Below are 25,142 nucleotides of genomic sequence, written 5' to 3'. Positions count from 1 at the left end.
TTAAAACAGAGGTCGAGAACATTATTATTGAAAACCCTGTTATAGAAGCTGTGTGAAGAGTAGGTAATTGACACAGAGAAAGCTCGGAATTAATGAGAATATACAAACGTTTAAAATAATAACGCTTAAGGTAGGCGTAGGTACGAACACAATTTAACTTCATAATTATTCGGTATTTTTTTTAGATTTTTATTAATTTTTGCACTATTTTTAAGCTATACATAGATTTGACACAGATTATGCAAACATTAATCGTTAGGAATAATGGTCTCTTTTCGAAAGGATTGTGGCAAAATGTATAGTACGCAAATAATGAAATTTAAACTAATTTTGAAATACTTGTAGTCCACGCTCATTGATTGCCGTTTGAATTCTTGGGGCGTACTTAAAGAAAACCGATACCGAAAGTTAACAATATATTGCATCAATTTTAATCTGACATGCTACCAATAAAACGATACGTAGCCTCATTTTACATCGGTAACTTTGATCCATGATTCCAGAGTCTCGCTATATTTCAGATATAAATTTACGTAAAACTATGCCTACGTATTTCAATTATTACCTCAATGCAATGTACCCCAATTTTGCATTTATTACATTTGGTAATACGATCTTGAATATATACAACAATTTTAATAAACGCAATATGGTTTACTTGGATGATATATTATTTCCGCTTATGTTGATTTCAAGAACTAAGCTATTGAACCGAATTTGTATAGGACCAATCTGAACGTATATAAAATGACGGTTATTAAATGACGGAGTTCTTAGGATTATGAAATAAATGAAAATGTTTTAAAAGGTGTAGAAGTACTCTTGATAGCTAACACAATTACTAATTAGTGCTACAAGTCGAAATAGAATTATACTTTTGCCTGGTCTATAAATTCTTTAAAATGTTTCCATCCCATATAATATTAAGTTGACATAAACCGTTTTATAAAAGCGTATTTGAGTGTTTTATTTTCAAGACCAATCTTTTTACCATTACTAAACTAGGACGATACTGGATTATGGTAATTATTGTAAAAGTCATTATGGAAAATCTATTTGCCAAAGCCACATGGAAACATTACTACTCTATACCTCCGATCTGAGAGAATTTGCTCCAAAATAGCCGTTGTGCCATTTACATGGTTGTGTATATCCGAGTTCTAGTGTTATTTGTATCTATTTCGGCAATGATATTCACGGACCGCAGAACTAGTATGTTAGCATTATTTGTAGTGTGTAATATAATAGTACAAGTATATTATATGTGGCTAGGTAACAAAAGCTGCTTTAATTTTTGCATTCTTGTAATTTTCAAAAGTAAATGTGTAAATCAACATAGTTACCTAAAGAACAAACCACAACCAATGAGAGTGGATTGAAAAATAATAAAATGGACCAACTACACGCCAAATAGCCCGGTATACGATAATACGTCAAATTCGGCAAAAAACGACGATTTTTTTGACGAAAAATAAGAGATTTTTCGTTATTGAGTAAAAGCTCCTAAAAACAAATGCGAAAGTAAGACAATTCTTCAGTGGTTGTTAAAATCCATAGTCGGCCCACAATATAGTAATAAAATGTCAAATACATGAAAAGATATTAAAAAATACTAAAAATAACAAATTATCAATTAGGTAACGTTACATGCCACAGAGATCAATGTTAAGTTGTAATATTACTATTAATTTAGAGGAAATTGAAGCTCATAGACGAGGAGACCAAAACCAATGAGTAGAAACTGGTTATAATTCTGAAGACACGGCGCGGTTCCATTGAAAGCAGAAGATTCCGTACGTGGTTTTTTCAAACTAAGCTCATTGACTGCCACTGCGAAATAATATTTTTTAATTGCACACCAATTATTTATTGATTTATAAAACGGAAATAACAAACTATGAAATAAGAATTATTATAAGAAACGAAAGATTTGTTATCGCTTATAAATTATCTTTATCAGATCAGATCAGAACACAGCAATGCTGCTTAGCAGTAGGAAAAAGTATAACGGTGTCCCCCCCCCCCCCCCCCTTTACGTCACGAAACGACCAAATGGACATTCTTTACCATTTATAATTAAATTTTTTATATTTATTTTTATTTTGATTTCATACAACATTAGGTATTATGTAACCAACCAACCACCAACCAACAGGTGACTTGATGTCCTGAAACTTCACTGAATTTATATGAACATTGCGCAATCCTCTAATGTTTAAAAAATTTATAACATTTAAGCGGGTACGTAAATAAATACCAATAATATAAGTATGGATTGTGTATTTTTGCCCTTCAGCGCATCAGCTTCATAAACTTATCTGTGAATGAATTTGGTATTCCGCTGGAAATTTTAAAACTACTCGAGCTGCAAACCAAAGTTTCCTTTCAAATTGTTAGCAGATTTTCATGATAATAATTTTAATGGATGAGTAGAAACTTTGTAACTAATATTAAAGTTCGTATACTTCACAGAATACTTTGGGTGTGTTTCTTGTCTTTGTCCATGTGAAGTTTCTCTATGATTAATTTGTCTTTGGTCTAATTCTAGAAAGATAGCTAAAATGGTGTCCATATTTCCACATTTTAATGGTTAAAGAACTGACACGTTTTTTGTACATAATAATATAAATAAGCCAACCTTATATAAATATACCCCTTTTATTTTGACAACAACCACAAATGTGTTTGTTACATTCGATCGATTCATTATAAAAGTCATAGTAGATTTGTGACGTCAGAAAAAGAAACATGACGGATACTGCCCATCAACAGTTAACTATTCATTCGGCACGGCCTACAATCTTCAGGGGTTGATAAATTTTGTATTAAGGATGAATGTATTATATTTTTAAAGTTAAAGCGTTAAAATCAACGATCACAATAATAGCTTTAAATAATATACTTCTAAAAGCCATATTTGCTTATAATATAATATGGGAGGAAAGTTTATATGCTAAAATTTTACATATTAGAAATTGTAGTATTAAATAAGTTATCGTGTCAGGGCAATGTAGGTATTTATGTTTGTACGAATTAATGTTCCGCTTTCTAGTAGATTCTAGAAGGCTGTGGCTTATTTTTTCGCGAAAAAAAGCGAATTATTCTAAGTGATATCTTATAGATACGAGATCTTTATGATTTTATATTATCCAATGTTTAACGTATTGATATTGTTATAAAATAAAATCAATTATGTTTTCCCATAGTATTTATAATTATAATAATAAAATCCCGGTTTTTGTTAAACGATACTATTTAAAAATAAATTAGAAGTCGGGTCAGGAGATAAATGTGGCAGTACCCAGTAGTGAAGTGTTAACATAGTATGTCATCCTAGTAATAAAAGCCCTTAAAATAATGGGTGCATACCGGTAACTGTTTGTTTCTTGATGTCTGCAAACTTTTCCCCAGGTCCAACTTCGTCGGGTATTGTCGCAGTGCAAGTCAGCTGTAAGCGGCCGTGTGCTGGAGTTCGCAGTTCAGCTATGGATACCCACAGAGATATAGGAGGAGGCGCTTGATCCCTTGGTTTCTCTCGAATCTAGTATAAACATTAAACTAGAATCAATATTTTAACTGGTTTAAAGTTGCTAAAATATTAGTCGAACATAATATATTAAATCTGACACTAACTAAAGTAAGCACTAACTGACTCTAACGACCGCCCTGGCGGAACGACGAGCGCTGTGAATTTGTGTAGGATGCTTTGACCGTGACTAGTTACCACCCACCTAGATACAGAGACTATCCTCCCACGCCCACTACCATCTTAGATTGCATCATAACTTACCACCATGTGAGATTGCAATCGAGGGCTAACTTGTAGTATAAAAACAAAATAGGGGTCAATCGCATTCGACACGGTAAGTAATGAGTCCGTATCTGATGCGGTCGGCTCTTGCGTCCCTGGAGGTTTTACAATAGAGCAATTACTTTTATTCAGTTACAAACTGCGAAAAATAAACGCGCGTAATTTTTACGCGATTCTGTAACACTTGCAGTATATTTAGATATACACGCATATGCGATTTAAAATATCTGTAATTTACAAATTTCAAGCAGTGCGTATTAATATTAGAAACGCTTCTATGCCATAGTGCAATTCCGTGTGCCGAATACTTATAACTGAAAAAAGCAAAAATCTCACAGATTTGTTTGCATTGCAGACTAGCTCTTAAAGTCAGTATCATCTTCTCACTGTTATCCCAAGCTGTGTGATCGGCACACGCTGTTTTTTCTTCCACTCATTTTTAAACTGACTATCTATTTATTTCAGTGTAGGTACTTTATGTCCAAATAATATTTCCGCAACTATAAAACCGCATTACAGTTTACATATACTAAAGTTTTTTTTATTAGGAAAATACTTTTCAATTTGGTTACGAAATAGCAGATCTCATGGTAACATTCAAAGAACCTTTCGAAGAGTCCTCGAAACGATCATTTGAAAAGGTTAAATGTTTACATGAACTCTCACCGATGCATTATGAAATCGTTAACTTTGTACTCACAATATTAATGCTAGATGTAGTTTAAATATCGAAACTTTTCTCAATAAAAAAAAACGATCACTCGAGCAAACGACTAAAATCAAAATAACCTAACATTCGAAACCTCAAATCACGTAAACATTGGCAATCGCAAATTACCGTCTCAGGACCCCTTAACGCGAATATAATTTCTACTACGACATCGCATAGCTGAGCTCATTAAGCCATTGGAAGTTTAATAGTACACTGAAAAATAACATTGATCTATTAGCCATATTTAGCTGGTCAAACCTTAGCTACATCTCCACTCTGTCCGTCCTTCAAGGTGCATTTGCTTTGCTTAGTTAGGTTCGCAGGCGACGGGGTAGTGGTTTCGCTCACCAAAGCCCAGTATTTGGCCGTGTGATTGAATTCGGGTGCTATATATCGGTGTTGGTGTTTCCTGTGCCTGTAACCGCTACCGCCTTTGTTCCTTGTAGAGCTTGATACTCGATAGGAAAAATATCTAATGGATTCTTCGGGCACCTATAACAATAAAAACCATTATTATCAAACCATTACCGGTCCACTACAGGGCACTGTCTCCTCCCAGAATGGGAAGCGTTTAGGCCATAGTCCATTTCCCTGGCCAAGTGTGGATTGGAGGACTTCACAGTTCACACGCCTCTGAGAACATTATGAGGAACACTCATGCATATAGGTTTCCTCACGATGTTTTACTTCCGTTCATAGGGCATATGCTTATATAAATGATTGGACGCTGATGCAGCGGTTAATAATATAGCATTCTATCGTTGTACTTTATGGGATGTTTTTTTTTTAATATAAATCTGTTGAGGAACATAAATAAGAACTAGCTGCATCCCGCGTTGTTACCCGTGTTGAATTAGTACGTCACGCGTATTATTTATTGTAATATCGTATACAGACTTATTTACCGCGGTGCGCAGCTAGCATAAATGTGAAGTTTGCTATGACCAACTGTAGCTATAGTTATAATAAATAATAAATATACTACGACAATACACACATCGCCATCTAGCCCCAAAGTAAGCGTAGCTTACTAGTATGGGTACTTACCCATAGCACAAGCTACGCTTACTTACTCATAATAATATTCATCAGTCATCTAAGTAGATGACTGATGAATATTATTATGTATAGTTATAATAAATAATAAATATACTACGACAATACACACATCGCCATCTAGCCCCAAAGTAAGCGTAGCTTGTGCTATGGGTACTTGCTACGCTTACTTACTCATAATAATATTCATCAGTCATCTAAGTAGATGACTGATGAATATTATTATGAGTAGTATCCATAAATACTTATAATATACAGATTAACACCCAGACACTGAAAAACATTTATGTTCATCACAAAAACATTTTCCAGTTGTGGGAATCGAACCCAAGCCCACTGCGCCAGTCGTCCGTCATAATAAGTTATAGTTCACTGCTGACATAAAATTTTTCACAAATTGTGCGGGAATCATGTTCATTATGTTTCCGGGGGAAAAAGTAGTTTCTGTGTTAACGTATCTTTATCTTCAATCTAGCTGTTACTAAATTAAACTTACCTTCTTAGCTGTTACTAAAATAAAACTTACCTTCTCATTATCGATATACCATGTCAGCCGGGGCGCGGGGGCAGCAGGTGCACTGGTGCAATTGGCGCGGATAAATCCACCAATCACAACGTCTGGTTTACCGAACGTTATAATCGGCGGATGCTTTTGAGAATCTGATAAAAAAATAGAAGTGTTAATTATTGGTAGTAGCCAGGTAAGCTCTATCATCGATGAAAACTCAAGTAACTTTTAGGACCTTATTAATAATGTAGCATTACGTAGCAATAGTTACCCAGTGTTTTTTTTTATTAAAAGGTTGCTAGTTACACGTTCAAAATCTACAATACTACATTTGTGATCACTAAACTAATAACATATTATATATCTACTGTATTCTTAGTCGGTCAGTCAGTCTTTTGAAAGGGTTAATCTTCAACCATATTGAGGGGAAATCAGAGGCAGGTAGAGAGTTTTACGATGAGAAACAAACTATTTGTTTTCCGGAAATCATAACATTAGAGGGTTAAGAGAATATAAGAGGATTTGATTTTTTTTTCAAGTTAGGGCCATTAGGGTTTAGTATCCCACTCCATAACATCCACCCTAAAGAAGTCGGAGTTTTTTATGGTGCGACACATCATATCTGTTTGCAAGACAGACAACTCAAGTTGTTTTAATTATATATTAGATTATAGGATATCTATTTATTTAAGCCTTGTGCGTTGTTCTTATAACCAGAAACATATTCTATTCTATATAATCCTTTGTTCACGGTCTGAAAGGTATAATTCAATTTCACTTACACACGACAGTCAGCTGGTGCGCAGGCGAGGCGGCAGTGAAAATGGGTGTCTCCAGGGAAACCTCACACCAGTATAGACCGGAGGCAGTCGGGTCCAAATTATCTATCGTAATGGAGTTCTCAGTCACGAGCGACATCTGCAATAGATGTCCTTTTTATCACCGTATACTTTAAATTCTAACATCAGGTTTGAGGCACTTTTTTCTACGTAGTATTTGTCTGCTGTTATTTCTTTAAATTTGTTCTGCTTTGATCGCAATGTGGGTTATTTGTCACAGGAATAGATAATTAAATATTATGATGTTAAGATTTAAAAAAAAAAAAAAACAGCTACACTATCGCATTAGGTTTAAGTATTCTATAATGATAGTGTTAGAATAAGAATATAAATAAATAAATATGGTAACAAACAAACATACCTTAACCTAAACACCATTTCATCTTGAATTTTTTTTTGACCTAAGTACATTTTCTGTTTTCTTTTGAAATAAAATTTGAACAGCGCTAATCAATTGAAAAAAAAACAAAGTGATAACCATAAAGTAGAAAAAGTCGAAAGAGAAACTAGATTTCGATATTCTAATTTATGCTTTTGGCTCTATCTTGTTTCAAGCCTAAAGGTGGTTGCCTAAAAAGAGTAAACATACTATGTATATTTTAGTATTATTGTGTCCTAAAAGGTGTATGGAGTCCACTAATCCTAACGGGGCCAGCGTGGTGGACTACGGCCTTAACCCCTTCTCATTGTGCGGTGGTTGACACCCGTGCCCTGTAGTGGGCCGGAAACGGGTTGATATCATGACGAAGATTATTATTATTTAGCACTAGCACATACGAGTAATTAACTGTGTTTTAAAACTTTCGCGTTTAGTACCAATATTGTTTTTAATAAAGTAACACGATACATTTCACGATAATTACTGAGAAATATTGTTAAAATTAAATTGTTTTCGTACCACATACCCGTTACTTTATTAAAAAAGTTGAGCTATATGTCTAGGAGTGGTAAAAACCTTTTAAACATTATGAAATAGTTTCCTAACTTTTATTAAAATTCCCCTTCACTTGTTATTACCCTTTGCTTTTGTTATGAATTAAAAACTTCTGCACTATTCTACCGCAGCGAAACAATGCTCGATGTGATTTTAGAATTTTAGTATCTAAATGCCGCACCGTGAAGTTTCTAAAATGTGCGGTTGGCATGAATTATAACTGTTTTGTGGCTCCATGCATTCGAATATTTAAATGCCTGATGCATTATTGAAATTGGGAGCATTATCTACCTTAATAAAGTTATTTCCTCCTAACAGAAACCAAGGCAGAACATTTATTAGGGGAGATTTGCTTCCCCCACCACCTCGGTCGCATGACTGTTTCATTGCTGTATTCTTGTAAGCGCAAAGATGTGTAGAAAAAGGGGAATAATATCTTATTGCTATCCCTATTAGTGATTTAAGGTTCCACTATCTATTTATGTAGGTACCACATCACTAAACTTTATAATTTCAATTATTTCATGTCGAGCTATTAGTGCAGTTTATTCTATATTAAGTTTCATCGAACTTTTCATCTAGACACCCATTACAATTTCAGTAGTTCTAATTTGTGCAACAATTTTGGGAAAGTAGCTTAAATAATATAGACGTTGTGTTCGTTGACGTACCATCTGTAGCGCCTTAGAGTATGTAAACTACAATATATTGTGAAAATTTATATGCCCTACCGAGCGCAACTTTTAACAACTTCGTCATCTGCATACTCTCTTGCTGGCCTATATTCGAACGCGGACTGTCTTCAGAACTGTTTTGTTCGACTTATGAGAATTAACTGTCTTCGTTTAAAATAGGTACTAGTGATGCTCAGTTTATCAAAATAATCCTGTAGATTTTACTTCAATAAAAAAATTAACGATGAGTGTGGTTATATTAGAAGTGTTTCAGTTATTGATATCGGTGCTAGATCTGATGAAGGAACGCAATGAACTAATCTCAATGTTTAACTAAATCGGCACTTTATTTTACTTTTTTTGAAATTTTTATCTTTATGTTTTAATTGTTTTTTTCTACTAAAATTCATGTCTATCTCACTCGACTTTTCACACTTATACATTTGCGCAATAATACAGGCTCGCTTACAATTTTGCTGCTGTAAGTCCTGCTGTTTATTAGTAACATAATGAAAACATTTTGTTTTCAAATCCCTACTAATATTATAAATGTGAATGTAAGTTTGTTTGTTACGCTTTCACGCGAAAACCACTAAACCGATCTTCATGAAACTTTTTATACATATTCTTGGAGGTATTAGAAATAATATAGTATACTTTAAAAAAAAAATATAACGTAAGATACAAAAATGTTTGTGAAAAAATCTCATATATGACTAAGGGTGTAGACTATGACGCCCAAAACTACGCGGGCGAAGCCGCAGGACACGTCTAGTATATGTATATTTTATTAATCTAGGTACTATTTTAAATGCAACTTTGTAAATTTTTATAATTCTATTCGATCAATTTTACAAATTAATCAAACAAGAATCACAGAAATCGAGTGACCGAAATGACCGAGTGTCTAATCTATGGATGAGACAAATTTATTTTTCCATAAAGATATTTTTATGAGCCGGACAATAAAATACGATACATGTTACCCCAGAATTATGCATAATTCCAGTGGGATAGCTCTGATACGCAATTCTGTAATAAAATAAAAAATAAAAAAATAGAGTGGTAGTTATAGTACAACTTTAACTTACATTAAGTTTCCCTCCAGGAAAACTATAATTGGTGTATGGTGGCACGCGCTCTCTCACATACTGCAGCAGTTTAGATCCGGTTCTTAGAAATTCAACCTTGTATAGCAGCTGTGGTGGGACTTGGTGCAGGCAACGTAGTGTAGCGGATCCTCCGCGGGCAACCCAGCTGGGTGCGGATATCCGCACGTCCACATCCGTCGCTTGGCCGTAACCTGGAAACAAATTACTCGTCTGTACCTCCTTATTAGCAGTGATGGTAGCCTCAAAGAATTAAGAACATACAGAAACCGTTTACACGACTAATATTGAAGCATCAAATACCACTCCACTTTAGTAGTGTTTTAGACTTTAGTAGCAGGTGGTTAGCCACTTCATACCAATGTTCTTAACGTTTACAAAAATGGGTAAATGGGAATAAGTTTTGGAGTTAGCAACATTCCGCGGGAGTGAAGTGAGACGTGCGCAGGGCGTTTTCAATGTTTTTGAACACAACGCACTGCATGCATTCTTAATTCTGTGAGTCTAGTTGTTAAGACTATCTTTTCGGCGAACCGAGTCCCATCCTCGGCACACGCCCCTAATTTTCGATGTGCGTTCTGCGTTATTAAATATTACGTGCTTTAACAGTGAAGGAAAACATCGTAAGGATATTCTGCATGCCTGAGAGTTTTCAATAATGTTCTCAAATGCGTGTAAAGTCAACAGGTCCGCACTTGGTCAGCGTGGTAAAGTACGTTGTAAATCATTCTCATTCTGAGAGGAAACCGTGCCCTTTTGTGGGACTATAATGGGTTAATAATACTGACGGTGGATAAATTTAAATTGAAAATTTAAGAGAGTATGGTTTAGGTACGTTTCGTTAGATAAGAGAGAAAGATGTGTATATAATTTAAAGAAGAGAAAGAGAGCCATATTACGAAAGCAAATTGTACGTCAGAAATAGCAACTAATGATAAAAATGGGAAATGTATTTGATTTTAATTTGTTTATTCATTTGTTCAACCACCACACAGATGCTTAAATTGGTGAAATTAGGCACATAATATTTTGGTGGCAGTTTAATTAACCTTAATAATATTTAGTTAACCTTCTCCTTATTGAAGGAGGTTGGTTAAAAATCTAACAAATTCTTTCGAATTTTTAGCGAATGAAGCAATTGTGCACTAGGTAGGTACATGAATTATTTTAGGAATTAATATATAACTGAAAAACTTCTTTATTGGTATTACTTCTGTATACGAGTAAGTATGTATAAAGGATACCAGTTGGCACTGCGTAAGTGTGAGTTTGATTTGTATCTATCTATCTATCTATATATATAAAAGAGAAAGTGTGTGGGTATGTTCCGTATAGGCTCCGAAACGCCTGGACCGATTTTAATGAAACTTTCAGGAAATCTCCGGAATGACCCGGTGAGTAATCCTGTAAAGTTTGGTGACGATCGGAGGTCTCCTATTTTTGAACTGTCAAACTGTCAAATACAGCTTTTATTCACTATGATGATATTCTATTGTTGGGTGTACATGGGTGTAGATAATGATCTTCGCCCGCTCGAGAAGAGAATAGAAGAGAATGAATACGGAGAGAAATAAATGATTTAATATATTATGAGCCTTAAATTAAAAATTTAATGATGTAAGTTTATTGTTTAAATAAAATAAAGCAAAATCTAGACCGGCGAAGCGGGCTGGGTACGCTAGTGTATGTATAAAACAAGATATTGCGCCGGTTGTCTTGATACAGTTAGGATATAAAGGATATTTTGCTTCAGTGAACAGCCTATGTAAATACAGCATTGACTGAATACACCATTGGACTCCCTGACAGTAAGCTAATATTTCAGGATCCCCAGGGGTGAAGGGAATAATTAATGAGCGAACTCTAACTATTTACAACGGAGAACGTTAACTATGGTAAAGTTTAGTGAAGTAAAGGCACAAACTTAATTATAAGGCTTGTTTTCCTGAAATAAAATAAATAAATAAATATACTACGACAATACACACATCGCCACCTAGCCCTAAAGTAAGCGTAGCTTATGTTATGGGAACTAAGATAGCTGTTGAATATTTTTATGAATATAATACATAAATACTTATAATATACATATAAACACCCAGACACTGAAAAACATTCATGTTCATCACACAAACATTTTCCAGCTGTGGGAATCGAACCCACGGCTTTTGATTCAAAAAGCAGGGTCGCTGCCCACTGCGCCAATTGGCCGTCAAATCAGTGAAGTGTGGTGAGTAACTGAAATTGGAATATGAATATAGCTCAAAGAACGGATGGACGTTGAGGTCCCAAGGTGCAGGAATCGCCTCACACCCGTGAACGTAGCGTAGATATAGCCTCGACTGCGGAAGACACCAAAAGTATCGCGGGGAGCCTCAGGACCCAAGAAGCACAAAACCGTGGCATTTGGAACTCTCTGCAAAATACCCATGTCCAGCATTTGACGTCTATTGGTCAAAATGATCGTAGAAATCCGCAAAAAAAAATCATGTCCTGGAGGATACGAATGTTTTTTTACCACCCGTACTTCAAAATCGGTTAAAAATATCACACAGGGCATGATTATTTTGTCTTCTAATGAAAAATCTGTATACAAAAGAGGGTATGACACCCTCCTTTGTATAAAGATTTTTCACGTAACCACTGAAGCACGTGACCATTATCCTTCAAAAAGACTTGTGTCCCGAGCTTTGTATTCCTCCAGTTAATTTAGATTTCGCGGCCCCCATTTTATAAGGATATTGCCTACATTATTCATACATACAATATAAATAAGGCTCTTATATGAAATACGCGTTTCCGTGTCAACAACTGTCCAAAGCGGTATTTGGATAACAAAGACGCAAATCGTAAGACGTTTTGTAATGTAAGATGGATTGGACAATGGAATATTTTAATGCCTATTGGACAAAAGCTGTCGTGAATTATTTTAAAGGCTTTCATCGTATACAGGGTGTGCCGTAAATAATGGATACTATTAGAATTGCAAATAAGAATTGCATGCCTTATTTTACGCTCCAAAAAAACTGAGTTGTAAGATTTATTTCTGTTGGGAAAGAGGAACGTAGAGCTAAAATACACCACACTGCTCCAATGCATGTTGCTGGATTATTTAAGGCTATGTATATCAATCATGATACACAGCGGGCAAAGAAGAGAGCTTGCTTGAAGTATCTATACGTGATCAAATCTGATGGCGAAAATGAGGCTTTGATAAATAAAACATTTAATCTAAGTTCTTAATGGTTAAGATATTGTAGTACACGGTCGTAGACTCAATGTAGAAGCTGCATACCAAAAAAAAAGAACCAGAAAGAAGGGCAACCAGAAAGCAATCCATCTAGCATATCTGAGTACAGGCTTAGAACAGTCTTCGATCCCAATGTCAAAGGAGAAAAGTAAGGAACACAAATAAAAAAATAAAGAAATCAGAAAAGAGGAAATTTGTAAAAGAACCTAAGTTAACGAAATAGTTCCATAAGTAGCAAATCTGTTGGGTCGCTGTGGTTTTAGATTTTGTGGAACTTTATAATTTCTAAATTTTCTCTAGGCTTCAGCCGTAGCTAGTTACCGACAAAGACGTTCCGCCAAATTATTTAGCGGTACGCAATATACAAATCGTTGTTGCACTGGTTTAATATAACTGTCATACTTCTAACTTCAGAAAGCTGAATTCCGTTAATGCAATGCAAATGTTGGTAGTACGGAGTACCCTTACTAGATAAATAGATGACAGACCGGAAAATTCTAACACCCTTCAAAATATTTATGTCCATTGGGTAATATGATGATAGTGGCCAACACATTTAGCGATAAACCTTGCTTTGTCCAACCACTTAGTGGCTTTTATGAGTTTAAGGTCGAGGTCAAGTACACAAATAAAATTTTACTATTACGCCCGCGTACCTTTACTCTTTAAGTTGTAAAATAAAAACTCCTTTGAACTATAATCAATTTTTGAATTAGAATTTTGAATTTCATCATTAATCAGCTTATTATTTAATGCACGGGAACAGTCTTCTCTTTTAGAGGAGCGAGAAATGGAGAGGGAGAGGGAGAATGAGAGAAAGGGGGTTAGAGGGTTGGGGGTTACTAAACTACGTAAATGCTATTTAGCGGACTTTTCGAATGCGAATTAGTGGCGGACTGTTCTTATATATGAGTGACGGCGATTATTATGTACATATTACATGGTATATGGACTAGCTCTGTTACAAATAGCTCTACTATTACTTTAATATAAACAATCTAATATCGCCGATCGTCGATAATAATATGTTGATACTTTCTACAGCTAATATTGTAGACCCAAAGCTTTTGTTAGCCGATAAACACGGTCAAGGCTTTCGGTATAATGGCGTTCGCTTTATAGTGGGGTCAGTTTGTTTTATCAACCCGGCTTCATCGTAAACACTTAAAGGAATACTAATTGTGACCATGGCTTCGTTTGTCATTTTTTCATTCCACTACAAGCTAACTGCCTCGTTGGTCTATTGGTTAGCATGTTGAACTGCAGCTTACGAGGTCCTGGGTTCAGATTGTCAAAGCCCATTAATAAATAAGAAATAAATAAAGTACGACGATACACATCGTTATGCAGTCCCAAAGTAAGCGTAGCTTGTGTTATAAGTACTACGATGACTAATAAATATTTTTATAAATAATTTACATAAATACTTATAACATACAGACCCAGACATAGAAAAACATTCATGTTCATCACACAAACATTTTCCAGCTGTGGGAATTGAACTCACGGGCTTGGACTCAGAAATAATGGTCGCTGCCGGCTGCGCCAATCGGCCGTCAAGCCATAAACCCGCCTCGGGGCCTCTCCTATGAGAGACGAGACCTGTGCCCAGCTGTGGAACTAATAGACTGGTGGATGACTAAAAGTTAGCCCTTGACTGCAATCTCATTTGGTGAGAAGTGTTTATTGCATGCTAACCCGTCAGAGGTTTCGCAGTTATACCACATCTTTGTCGGTATGCCTCACATCAGACCAGACTAGAGAAAATTCAGAAACAACAAATTCCCTTATTTTCACCCCGGCGATCTACATCACTAAGTAGGTCGTCAAAAGGTTTATGGCGTATCAACATTAATTTTTACAAACTAGTTGCTGCCCACGACTCTATCCGCGTTACGGTTCTTTAAAAAAAACCGCAGGATTCGTTTGTTTTCCGAGATCAAAAGTATCCTTTGTCTCCAGAATAAAAGCTTTTAGTTAGGAAAGCCGATTTTTTTAATTCCGTAGGTACAGCTCTTTAGTGTTTTACTGGAATCAAAAGTATTCTATGTCCTTCTTCAGACTTGTGTCAAATAATTATGCCAAGATCGGTGCAGTGGTAAGCAAACAAATAAATAAATAAACAGATACAATTATATGACAGAACGTATGGTGAATGTGCGAAAACATACATCGCATAATTTCAACACCAATGCGTTCGACACAATAGAATTAAAAATTCATGTATGCTGTTTGTATGCAATGTTAAACCTATAGATGAGTTTCCATTGGTTTTCCGTTGAGACTGAAAAAGTATGTACACGTTGTAGGGTATATAAAGTCACGTTAAATAGCAGACGTGGGGAAAACCGCAGGGCCAGCTTGTCATAAAAGTTCCCGAAACCATTTTGTACCTATCTATTATTAATCTAATAAGGCTGAAGAGTCTGTTTGGTTGAAAGCGCTAATCTCAGTAACTACTGGTTCAAATTGAAAAAAAAATCTTATAATGTTGGATAGTCTAGTAATCGAGGAAAGCTACATAAAATCACGCTACGACCAATAGGAGCGGAGCAAAAGGGAAAAAATTTGGAAAAACGGAAAAAGTATTCCTTTTGAATGCTTCCGATGCGTGCGATGCGTCAATGGTAAAAGTTACGCCAGCAGAACGTTTGATTTTTTCTCTCTAAAAGTTCGAAAAAAAGTACACGACAGCATTTTATGTCTATCTTCTAAGCTTGACTCATACGCGGAAAAGTCGCGGAGGGCCGTTAGTGTCACGTAAATAAGCTACAACTACGCATATTTTTTGACATTATCAGGCGTAAAATACAAACACTTACAAAATTGCATGAAAGCTACTTTCCGTCACATAGAATAAATAGTATTTTGCCTTTAATCCGTATGGTTCATTATTAAAATATTTAAAAATAATTAATTGTAAAAACCCCTGACTTTCAATAAAGTGTATATTATTCTACTAGTCACGCCCTTTCATTTGATTCCTATATAGAGGGAGTTGCGAAAAAATATGAAATCAGGCATTTTAAGACGGCAGCCATCTTGGACCCATTTTCTTAGAAATCGGTTCTTCCTATTGGAAAATATGATGCCACAGACACAAACACACACACAGTCACTTCAAACTTGTAACGTTATAACACGCCGTCGTTTTATGTCGGGGTCGGTGTCGGTTAAAAACAAGTCCGTTCAACACGTTAAAATAAAAATTCATATATGCGGTAGGTATGTTAAAACTCGTACCAACACTAGTTTTCATTGCATATTTTCCGAGTCGCCATAGCGTGCTTTGTTCCAACTGAAGCTTCACAGATCGCGAGATATTTACTCTCGGCCAACTCTCGGCCATTTCATGGATTCATCTTTTTTTATCACTCAGCAAATGCAAGTTGACATTTCGAATACTGTAGCAGAGCGATTCGGATTGCATGAAATTTTACCGAAATGTTTTAGCTTAGATAACCTCACTATACGTACGTATACCAATACGTTTTTCTTTTCCAAATCCTAAGGTTGCCTGGCAAAGATCGCTACTTAGTGATAAGGCCGCCTTTTGTATCCTGCTTCATTTTTGAAGTGTTTGTTCTTTTTTTTCTGAATTATGAAAATTAAGCTTAATATGCTCCGCGAAAAGCAGGAGAATTTGTATGGTGTAATTAATAATTTCTTTAATACTTATACTCCACAACAAACAGATCTTCGGCAATGTACCCTCAACGCCCGTTCCGCTCCGAAACCGAAGCATCCTCAGGAGATGTTGACTTTACAATGAATAATTGTTAAGTCAACATCTCCTAAGGATGCTAACCAATAATTATTAATTACACCATACAGATTATCCTGCTTTACGAGGAGTATAGCGAATTTCGCTTAATTTTGATAATATATCATGAATTTTCGCAAAGTAACGCCTGCTTCTATCCAATATTATTTTCTGAATGTTGTGGTGTACACATAAAGAGTATAAATAAAAAACTTTATAATGCCTATATTTTAACAATTGCTGAATTATAATTCCTCACTCATCTACTAAAGAGCTATAGTCTAACATCCCCAAGGCTACTAACTACTTTTTTATCGACTAATTATAAATGGGTATAACTGGAATCTGATAGCTTAACATGCGCTCAGAAAAAATTGGAGTTGCTACCAAGGTACATCACCTTGGTAGCAACTCCAATTTTTTCTCCATTAGCTGGATTAAAAACAAAACCATGAACTAGTGATCCGTACTACACCATGTGGCCCACTTAACCGATTCGGCAGTTATAAGCTAAATCCATAAGCCCTAACCTAATAACTAACATTAGAAGCATCGCCGTTTTGCTCCACAATAGTTCCTCCATACCTAACGAGCGACCTTGGAAAGTAATCACGAATGGGCACTAAAACAAAAGAGAGTGAGCTCCATTCATGTCATCAACAAAAACTGTACTTCAAAAGACTGCGACAAAAAGTATTAGTGGATACGAGTGTTGTTTGGAATAGTTGGGAATTAAGCAATGTAGTTACTAGGATATATATTTTTCCTCAGGCGGAACTGAGCTAGTATATGTTTATGTGTGTGTGTACGTGCGTTTCATTGTTAGTATTTCCCTTAATAATGAATAACTCGTTTTGTTGCATTACGCACCAACCTATGATTTCTGGGTTTGTTTTTAAATAATTTTACTAGCATCTTAAATCCAAATAATATTATAAATGTGAAAGTGCGGATGTTTGGATGTTTGTTACACAATCACGCAAAAACGGCTTAACGGATTTGGATAAAATTTGCCTTCCAGGTAGCTTTTGACATGGAAAAGAACATATGCTACCTTTTATCCCGGTTCCTAAGTAGTTCCCGCGAGAAAATTGAAAATTGTTTACGAGCTATGCCGCGGGCAGACATCTTTAAAATTTGGTATGAATGCCCGTTTATGGGATGAAAACTAGGAAAATATAAAAAGTTTTTCTGGTGAGAGACTTTGCCAAGTTACCACCCTGGCAACAAAGATGTGCGCGCTAAGCGATTGGCATCCCGGTTCGAGGCCGTAAAAATATTAGCCCTCTACCATCTTAGGCTGCATCATACTGCAACACCAGAGCTTGTAGTCGAAGGCTAGTTTGTAGTCGAATAAACAAAGATGCCCTCTTTGTTTATTCGCGTTAAGCGCAAAATGCATTATTATGCCAAAATCCTGCGACTTGTCAAAGGTTTTATGTGCGTAGCCATAGAGTACAATAAAAATAAGAGTCCCAATTAAAGCAATATAAGAGGCATAAAGTCATATGAAGGCAACTATAACAAGACGTGGGACAGGCGCACTGACGTGGCGTCCGGAATATGCTTCCGGCTCGCGTCATCCTGTTCCGGACAAAGGCTCGTGTGCCGTGACGTCAGCCTCACTCAAAGTTAATTAATATACACATAACAATAAATATACTTCGTATAACTTTATGTATCTTGCACATTTACACGGCATATATTGTAGGCAATGGTTTTTTTGAATAACGTCAAAGTCAAGATTCAATTGATTCAATTGTACATAAATCACAAATGATAATGTTGTTTGGAAGATAATGAGTCTATTCCAAATTTATTTATGTTTATTATGTCCATTTCTTTAATCATATAGATTTTTTTTTGTGATATTTAAATAATCATATTAATGTTTAACTAATTAAATAACGGATATTGCGTTATAATAAAACTTTCAATGTATTAAATACATTTTTCTAAAAAACGTAGAATAAAGCGAAAGATGAAATTTTTGAAAAGATTTTAAATTTTTATCTTTACGATAAAGGAATATAACTTTAACGCGTGTACATAAGTACACACACAATTTTTTTAAATCATAATAGACTGACCAAGCAGATTGCCCACCTAATTATGTACATAGCATCAAATAGTCAAAGTCAAAGTCAAAGTCAAATATTTCTTTATTCAAATAGATGGCACATAGATGGCACTTTTGATGCGTACATTACATGTAAAATATGACATAGGAGTGAGTTGATGGCGATAAATAAATTCGTCAACTTAATACTAAAGCTACGAGGGTTCCAAACACGCCCTTGTCTAAGAAGCAGCCCACAACAAACTTAGCCGGTTGTTATTTTTTATTCGTTATCACCATCTCACATGGTCATTTAAAAACTATTAAAGAAGCAACCTGGTTAGAGCAATAATTTACACCCAAGCATTTTTATCGTTGACGTAGTCCTTAATACTATAATAGGACTCTTCTATAAGCTTACATTTAATACAAACTTTGAACTTTTTCAGAGACTTCTTCAAGATATCAACTGGTAATTTATTGTAAAATTTTATACAATTTCCTTTGAATGAATTACTTATTTTATGTATTCTTTTATATTGCACTGCAAGTTTATTTTTGCTTCTAATGTTCAAATTATTGCAGTCACATTTTCTCTTAGGTTTAGATATATTTTTGTGAACATACATTAAATTTTCAAATATGTATTGGCTAAAAACTGTCATATAATATCTTATACGCCCTGTATCTTAATATAATATCTTATACGCCCTGTATATAACGCTTTGCAGGGTAGACAAGAACGTCCTACAAAGTGCCGACCTGTGTCCATCGACCTGAACCGTTAAGTGTCTAATCACCTGTGTCTGTAATTACACCGGCCACAGACCGGAACATAGCAATGCTGTTTGGCGGCTGAAATAATCAGGGCGATAGTAATTCACCGGACGGGCTTTGTCATAAAATCTCTACGACCACTTCAATTTTGTTGTAAACAGATCCCTAAACTAAGTTTCTTAAAGAAGTGCGATCATTTTCTACAGCAATACTGAAAAATTTGACACTATCATACTAATACTAATTTTAATTAAACTTCTTAGGTTAAATTGTTTGTATGACAATGATTTAGAATTGAAATAAATAACAATGATAAAATTCCTAACAACAAAAATTTCAATAATCTAGGATCTAACAGAAACGGGAATTAATATAAGAACGAGCCATTGCTTAACATGGCCGAGTGCAGATAATCTTAAATTAACCATAAAAAACCATAGAATGTAGTGGTAATTTAGCTATTTTTTTAATAGATAGCTATATGTTATACTTACATAAACATACAGTGGAAGTACTCGTCGTTAAAGCCGAATACGTTCTAGGAAGATTAAATGTCACGTAATTTCCAGATGAGTCCCATTTGGGTAGCTGCCGATAATTCCCAAGATGAAATCAACCGGAATTGTTGGTACAAATTTTGCAAATGCATATAAAATCCATTCATAAAATCAAAATTTCAGTCAGTAAGTTAGTAAAGTTTTACTTTCTTGACCAACCGTGTTTCAATGCTCAAACGAAACGACATTCGTAATCAAATACAAAGACTTTACAATGAATAATTTTAAAGTCAACATCTTCTGAGGATGCTCCGGTTTCGGAGCTACATGATTTTTGCGCCCAAAAACAAAAAAATCCGCATTCATGACCAGTTGAAAATTTACGGTAATCCTTTACAAAAATCAAATACGGAAAAGTATTTAGAACTTATAATGGACACTAAACTAACGTGGCAAAATCATATTATAGACAACCTTAAAACAAAAATCTCGCCCTTAATAGGAGCTTTGCGTAGAATATCATCCTGTATACCAAATAAAATAAGATCTACTATATACAACTCCCTAGTTAAACCCCATATTGAATACCTCATCGAAATTTGGGGAACCGCCGCGAAATCACATATTAAAAAATTGCAACTTATCCAAAATAAAATTATTAAAGCTCTTTATAAGTATAACTATCTAACTCCTACAAATAAATTGTATACAGAGACTAAAATTCTTAATATAAATCAATTATACGCATTAAAAACCTGCACCTTAATAAGAAAAATAAGCACAGATAATATACTCTCACAATTACGATTTCAAACAAAAACATATGCAAACTATCTATGAAAACGTAAAACTAAATTTTTACTATCTAAAACTAGAACCAATTATGGAAAGAAAAGTATACTGTGTGAGGGAGTGCTGTTGTACAATAATTTACCTGAGAGAGTCAATAACACTAAAAGTTTACCAATGTTTAAAAAACTTGTTATTGAACATGTACAAAATACCGTTCAGTTAAGTTAATGTGACCTCTTATAAAACGATTTGTATTATCGCTCGCTAACTTTTTCTTTAACCACCCGCAAAAATTTTTACTTTTAAATAATATGGTACATCTGTAAAGCACTTTGAGATTTTGTATCTACTAATTTTAAAATGTTATTGTATTCTCGATGTAAGTGAACTATTGTGTTCTTTTTTGAGAAAATAAATGTCTTTAAGCTGAAACGTGCGTAGAGGGTACATTGCCATTGGAGTATAAGGATTAAAGAAGTTCAAAATTACACCATACAGATTCTCCTGATTTTCGCGGAGTAGGTATAGCAAATTAAGCTTAATTTTCATGTGATAGTTAATTCAGATTGGGATGTAGCCTCATTACGGCTAGAAAATTGATCTACATAATATTAAAATTGTGTGAGGGATGACTGCTCTAAATATATTTTAAGTTTTTTTTACAATTTTATCTGTTATTATAATTGATTGATTGATTGATTGATTGTTATTATATTTGAATTTGTTCGCAAATTAAATATCACCAAAAGTCACTGTCCTTAGATTAAATAATTAATGAATTCTGTAATTTATCTGGAAATGAATGCCCCTCTTATATGTTTCCATATGGAAACGATAGTTAAGTAACTATATTGTTTAAAATACGTATGCATGAGTACTCTGTTCGCCGAAACTCTCCATGATCTATACTCAATATAAACGTGGAAGTATCTACAGAGTTTTAAAGTTATGGAGGAACTAGACTGGAATTCTGCGGAAGTCTTTGTCAGTTCCTATTTTGTGTACGTATAACTTTGGGCGTCAGTTGGAATCCTAATTTATGGACTGTATTTTAAATATTGGAAAGTTTTGAAAGAAACTGTAGTAAATATAATATGCTGATTGAATAATGCTCGTAAAATATGTACGCGAAAGGTTTGTTAAATTACGTGATCAGATGTAACAAATTTATCCTTTTCTTTTAAATATAGACCGGCGTTAGAAGATGCGGCCTGATAACCAAGAGAATGTGTACGACGTATGTAATAACAAGTTTACTTTCTATACATTTGCTAATTTAGAGAAAACTGAATTACGAAATATTTTATAATTAGTTTCTAGTTTTACCATTAACAATTTTGTCATAAACTTAACGCCGTTTCTAATCCAGACCCACTGCCTTGAGAGTTGTTGTAATGTTGAACAAAGGTGCTAATTTAATATGCTTCAGTCTTGTTGCTCTAGAAAAACCACAATAAATAACGATGACATTGGGAAAAGAAATTATTGAAATAACCAGTTATCCCTGCGTATTCCGCCACCGCTGTAGTAGATATAATATGCTGATTGAATAATGCTCGTAAAATATGTACGCGAAAGGTTTGTTAAATTACGTGATCAGATGTAACAAAAGAACCTTTATAAATTACTATGTAAATGTTAAACATAAGAAATAATATAAAGGAACTCTAGAAGGTTAAATACAGAAATAATATCTGTTTTGATTGTTATATAAATGCCTGTGAAGATGACCTTGAAGTTATTATTAGCTTTCAAATTAATCTAGCTCTTTAATACGGTGAGAGTGCACACCGTTATTTTCTTACTTTGGCTAGCAAAGTGTGTCATTAATCGAATTCAAAATCAAACTTCATTTATTTCAAGAAGGTCCAGTTTTTAAGCATTTTTAACGTCAAGCCAGTCTGTTTGTAGTGACTCTACCACCGATTTGGAAGGCAGATTCAACCGAGAGGAGCCGGCCGGAATCTCACCAGATTGCTCTTTTTCAACATCTTAAAGTTTACAATGAAAAAAAAATGTAATAATGTTTCTATCTTGTGAGAGATGCGAGCAAAGCCTGCTTCCAAGCAACCTTGACGATAAGAAATTCATCAATCGTATAGTAACCACGATTTATTAAATGAGTTTTAACACATTGTTTAAACTTATGCATTGGCAGGTCCTAAATTATTGGAATAATTATTTAAGTTAGTAAATTAGCTAACTTTTCAAGTGACATTTAGCAGAACACAGTAAATAGAGGTTTCAATTACAGCCCAAAATTAAATGTAAGCGACTCGCTACCGGCGCTTAATTACATAGGCACTTTAGTAATTAATTTCGTATAAAATTAAGTGCGTATACATATTATTAGGTTGTTTAAAAAAAAAACGTGTGTATACTTTTGTAAACGCGTTAGAAGTTATACTTCTTTGGCGTAACAAGTTTTTTTTTTTTTTTTATCTTTCGCCTTATTTTACGTTTGCAGAGAAAACGACACTAACAATAGAAAAAAAGGCATTTAATACATTGAAAGTGTTATTATAACGCATTATCTAGTTATCTCATTATCGGACTCGGATAGCTAACTTTAGGGTGTCCGTTTTTTGTGACGTTGTGCGCGCATCGGAAAAAGTGCGCTGGCGGACGATGTATTCCCCTCTCACTTTCTTTCGCAACTAAGGCAAGATGAAGGATGAAGGCATCCTGTTAAAATCGTGTAAACATGTGGGCGCGCTTTTCGTTACATCGTGTAATTTCATTCCCATGATTTTTTCCTAACGCCGCTAAGGTAGAATAACTTCAAAAATTATTAAAATAAAGCTTAATTCGCTATATTCCGTGTAATTTATACTTTCTTCAATCTTTATACTCCACACTAAACAGATCTTCGGAAATGTACCCTACGCACGTTTTGCTCCGAAACCGGAGCATCCTCAGGAGATGTTGACTCAAGAAGAATGAATAATTGATAAGCCATTGTCATATGTCGCATGGGTAGGTTAGAAAAAAAAATGTTGGCTAAAACTTACCTTGTTTTACAGCGATGATGAGGACCAGCATTGACCAAGACAAGCATATCTGTGGAGAAACCATCACCCACGATTTCACTTTCAATTCACCATTACTTGACGCGGTTTCACTTGAACACACTTTTTTACTAATGAGTTATCATCATATTTGTTCCAAAGACACGTCGTCACATTCACAATTTGTCCCACATGTTTTGATGATTTAGCTATAAACAGTAAAAGGTTTATTCCAGGTTTTCGAGTATAAGCGGATAAAAAAGGATATGTGAGGAAAAATAACAATAATTTTTAATTAAAACAAGTCTACCTTGCACAATGTTAGTATATTTTGGTATTTTTTATTTGCTGTGTACAACAATAGTGTAAACATTAATATAAAAAAATCTGCGAATAAAATGGGATCCGTTAAAAAAAAAGTTAGCTTTTATTTCATAAAATAAATACTGAAAACCTGGTTAGACAGGCATTCAGGCGTAAAAAACATGCTAAAACCAAAACTACAAATCTTTAAAGTTGCAGGTGACATGATGTTCTTACCACACAGAACGAGATATAATAAAGGGCAAGAAAAAGAACCATTAAATGAACATTTTATTTTGTATATTATGTCTACTAATCTCGAAAAGTTTATTTATTTTTTGTTATTAATGCTTAATGTTGCAATGACCACATCCACTTTTATTATGGATATTTATTATTACCTATATACCTACTGAGAAAAACAGAAGCTAGAAGAGCATTCTAGACCCTTTAGTCCATGACCCTCCGATGGTAAACGGAAAACCATTGACGATAAACACTTTGCAGGGCAAGCAAGCAACAGCGTTAAGCCTGTAAATACACTGATATTCAGGCCCTTTAGACCGCAACACAGCTACGGTGTTCAGCGGCAGCAATAAGCATAGCGGCACCTCTCCCTCGTACGAGATCTGTCACAAAAAGCTTTACAACTACTCAAATTCAGCAGATTCTTACGACGGTCCGATTGTAATCGGTAATGATAAAAATAAACTTAAACATTATTGTAACGCTGCTTAACGTTAAACCATATAAAAGCCTGAACAAAAATTATATAAACAATGAAAAAAGCCTTATTCAAATCAGTCCACCCGTTTGAGTACAACACTGACCTAGTCCGAGAGCTATTTCTAACACCTCTCTTTTTGTAACGGAGGTTAAAAAATACAGGCTTAAAGAATTTACTACTTATTCAGTAGTTTAGTTCGACCACTCCAATAAAGGGTACGCAAGCAAGTATCCTAATTTAGGGTACTAATATTTTATTCAATAGACCTCTCGAGTCCATCATAACGTAACTAAATAAATTACATCCAGTTTATAGGCCTTAGC

The 25,142-nt window shown here is 34.7% G+C and overlaps 1 protein-coding gene across 1 annotated transcript; it reads right to left on the bottom strand.

The window, feature by feature from the left end:
- Positions 1 to 1,684: 1,684 nt before the first annotated feature.
- Positions 1,685 to 23,856, bottom strand: LOC120627631. Its single transcript, XM_039895644.1, has 7 exons — positions 23,793 to 23,856; positions 9,626 to 9,837; positions 6,870 to 7,005; positions 6,106 to 6,239; positions 4,782 to 5,015; positions 3,370 to 3,541; positions 1,685 to 1,830 (listed from the first exon to the last, which is right to left on the bottom strand). Exons 1-7 carry the CDS (start codon positions 23,854 to 23,856, stop codon positions 1,685 to 1,687), a joined length of 1,098 nt encoding a protein of 365 aa, XP_039751578.1.
- Positions 23,857 to 25,142: the final 1,286 nt, after the last annotated feature.

Source organism: Pararge aegeria, chromosome 11 (assembly GCF_905163445.1).
Source record: "Pararge aegeria chromosome 11, ilParAegt1.1, whole genome shotgun sequence".
NCBI lineage: Eukaryota > Metazoa > Arthropoda > Insecta > Lepidoptera > Nymphalidae > Pararge > Pararge aegeria.
This window is presented reverse-complemented; position numbering and strand designations above follow the sequence as displayed.

Bases quoted from the DNA above. Each gene is read 5' to 3' on its own strand.
- LOC120627631 (XM_039895644.1), bottom strand. From the start codon at position 23,856: ATGGTTTCTCCACAGATATGCTTGTCTTGGTCAATGCTGGTCCTCATC. The intron at 9,838-23,792 runs GTAAGTTTTAGC...ATTTGTTTCCAG, and splicing joins CATCATCGCTGTAAAACAAG to GTTACGGCCAAGCGACGGAT. The intron at 7,006-9,625 runs GTAAGTTAAAGT...CATCTATTGCAG, and splicing joins TTCCTGGAGGGAAACTTAAT to ATGTCGCTCGTGACTGAGAA.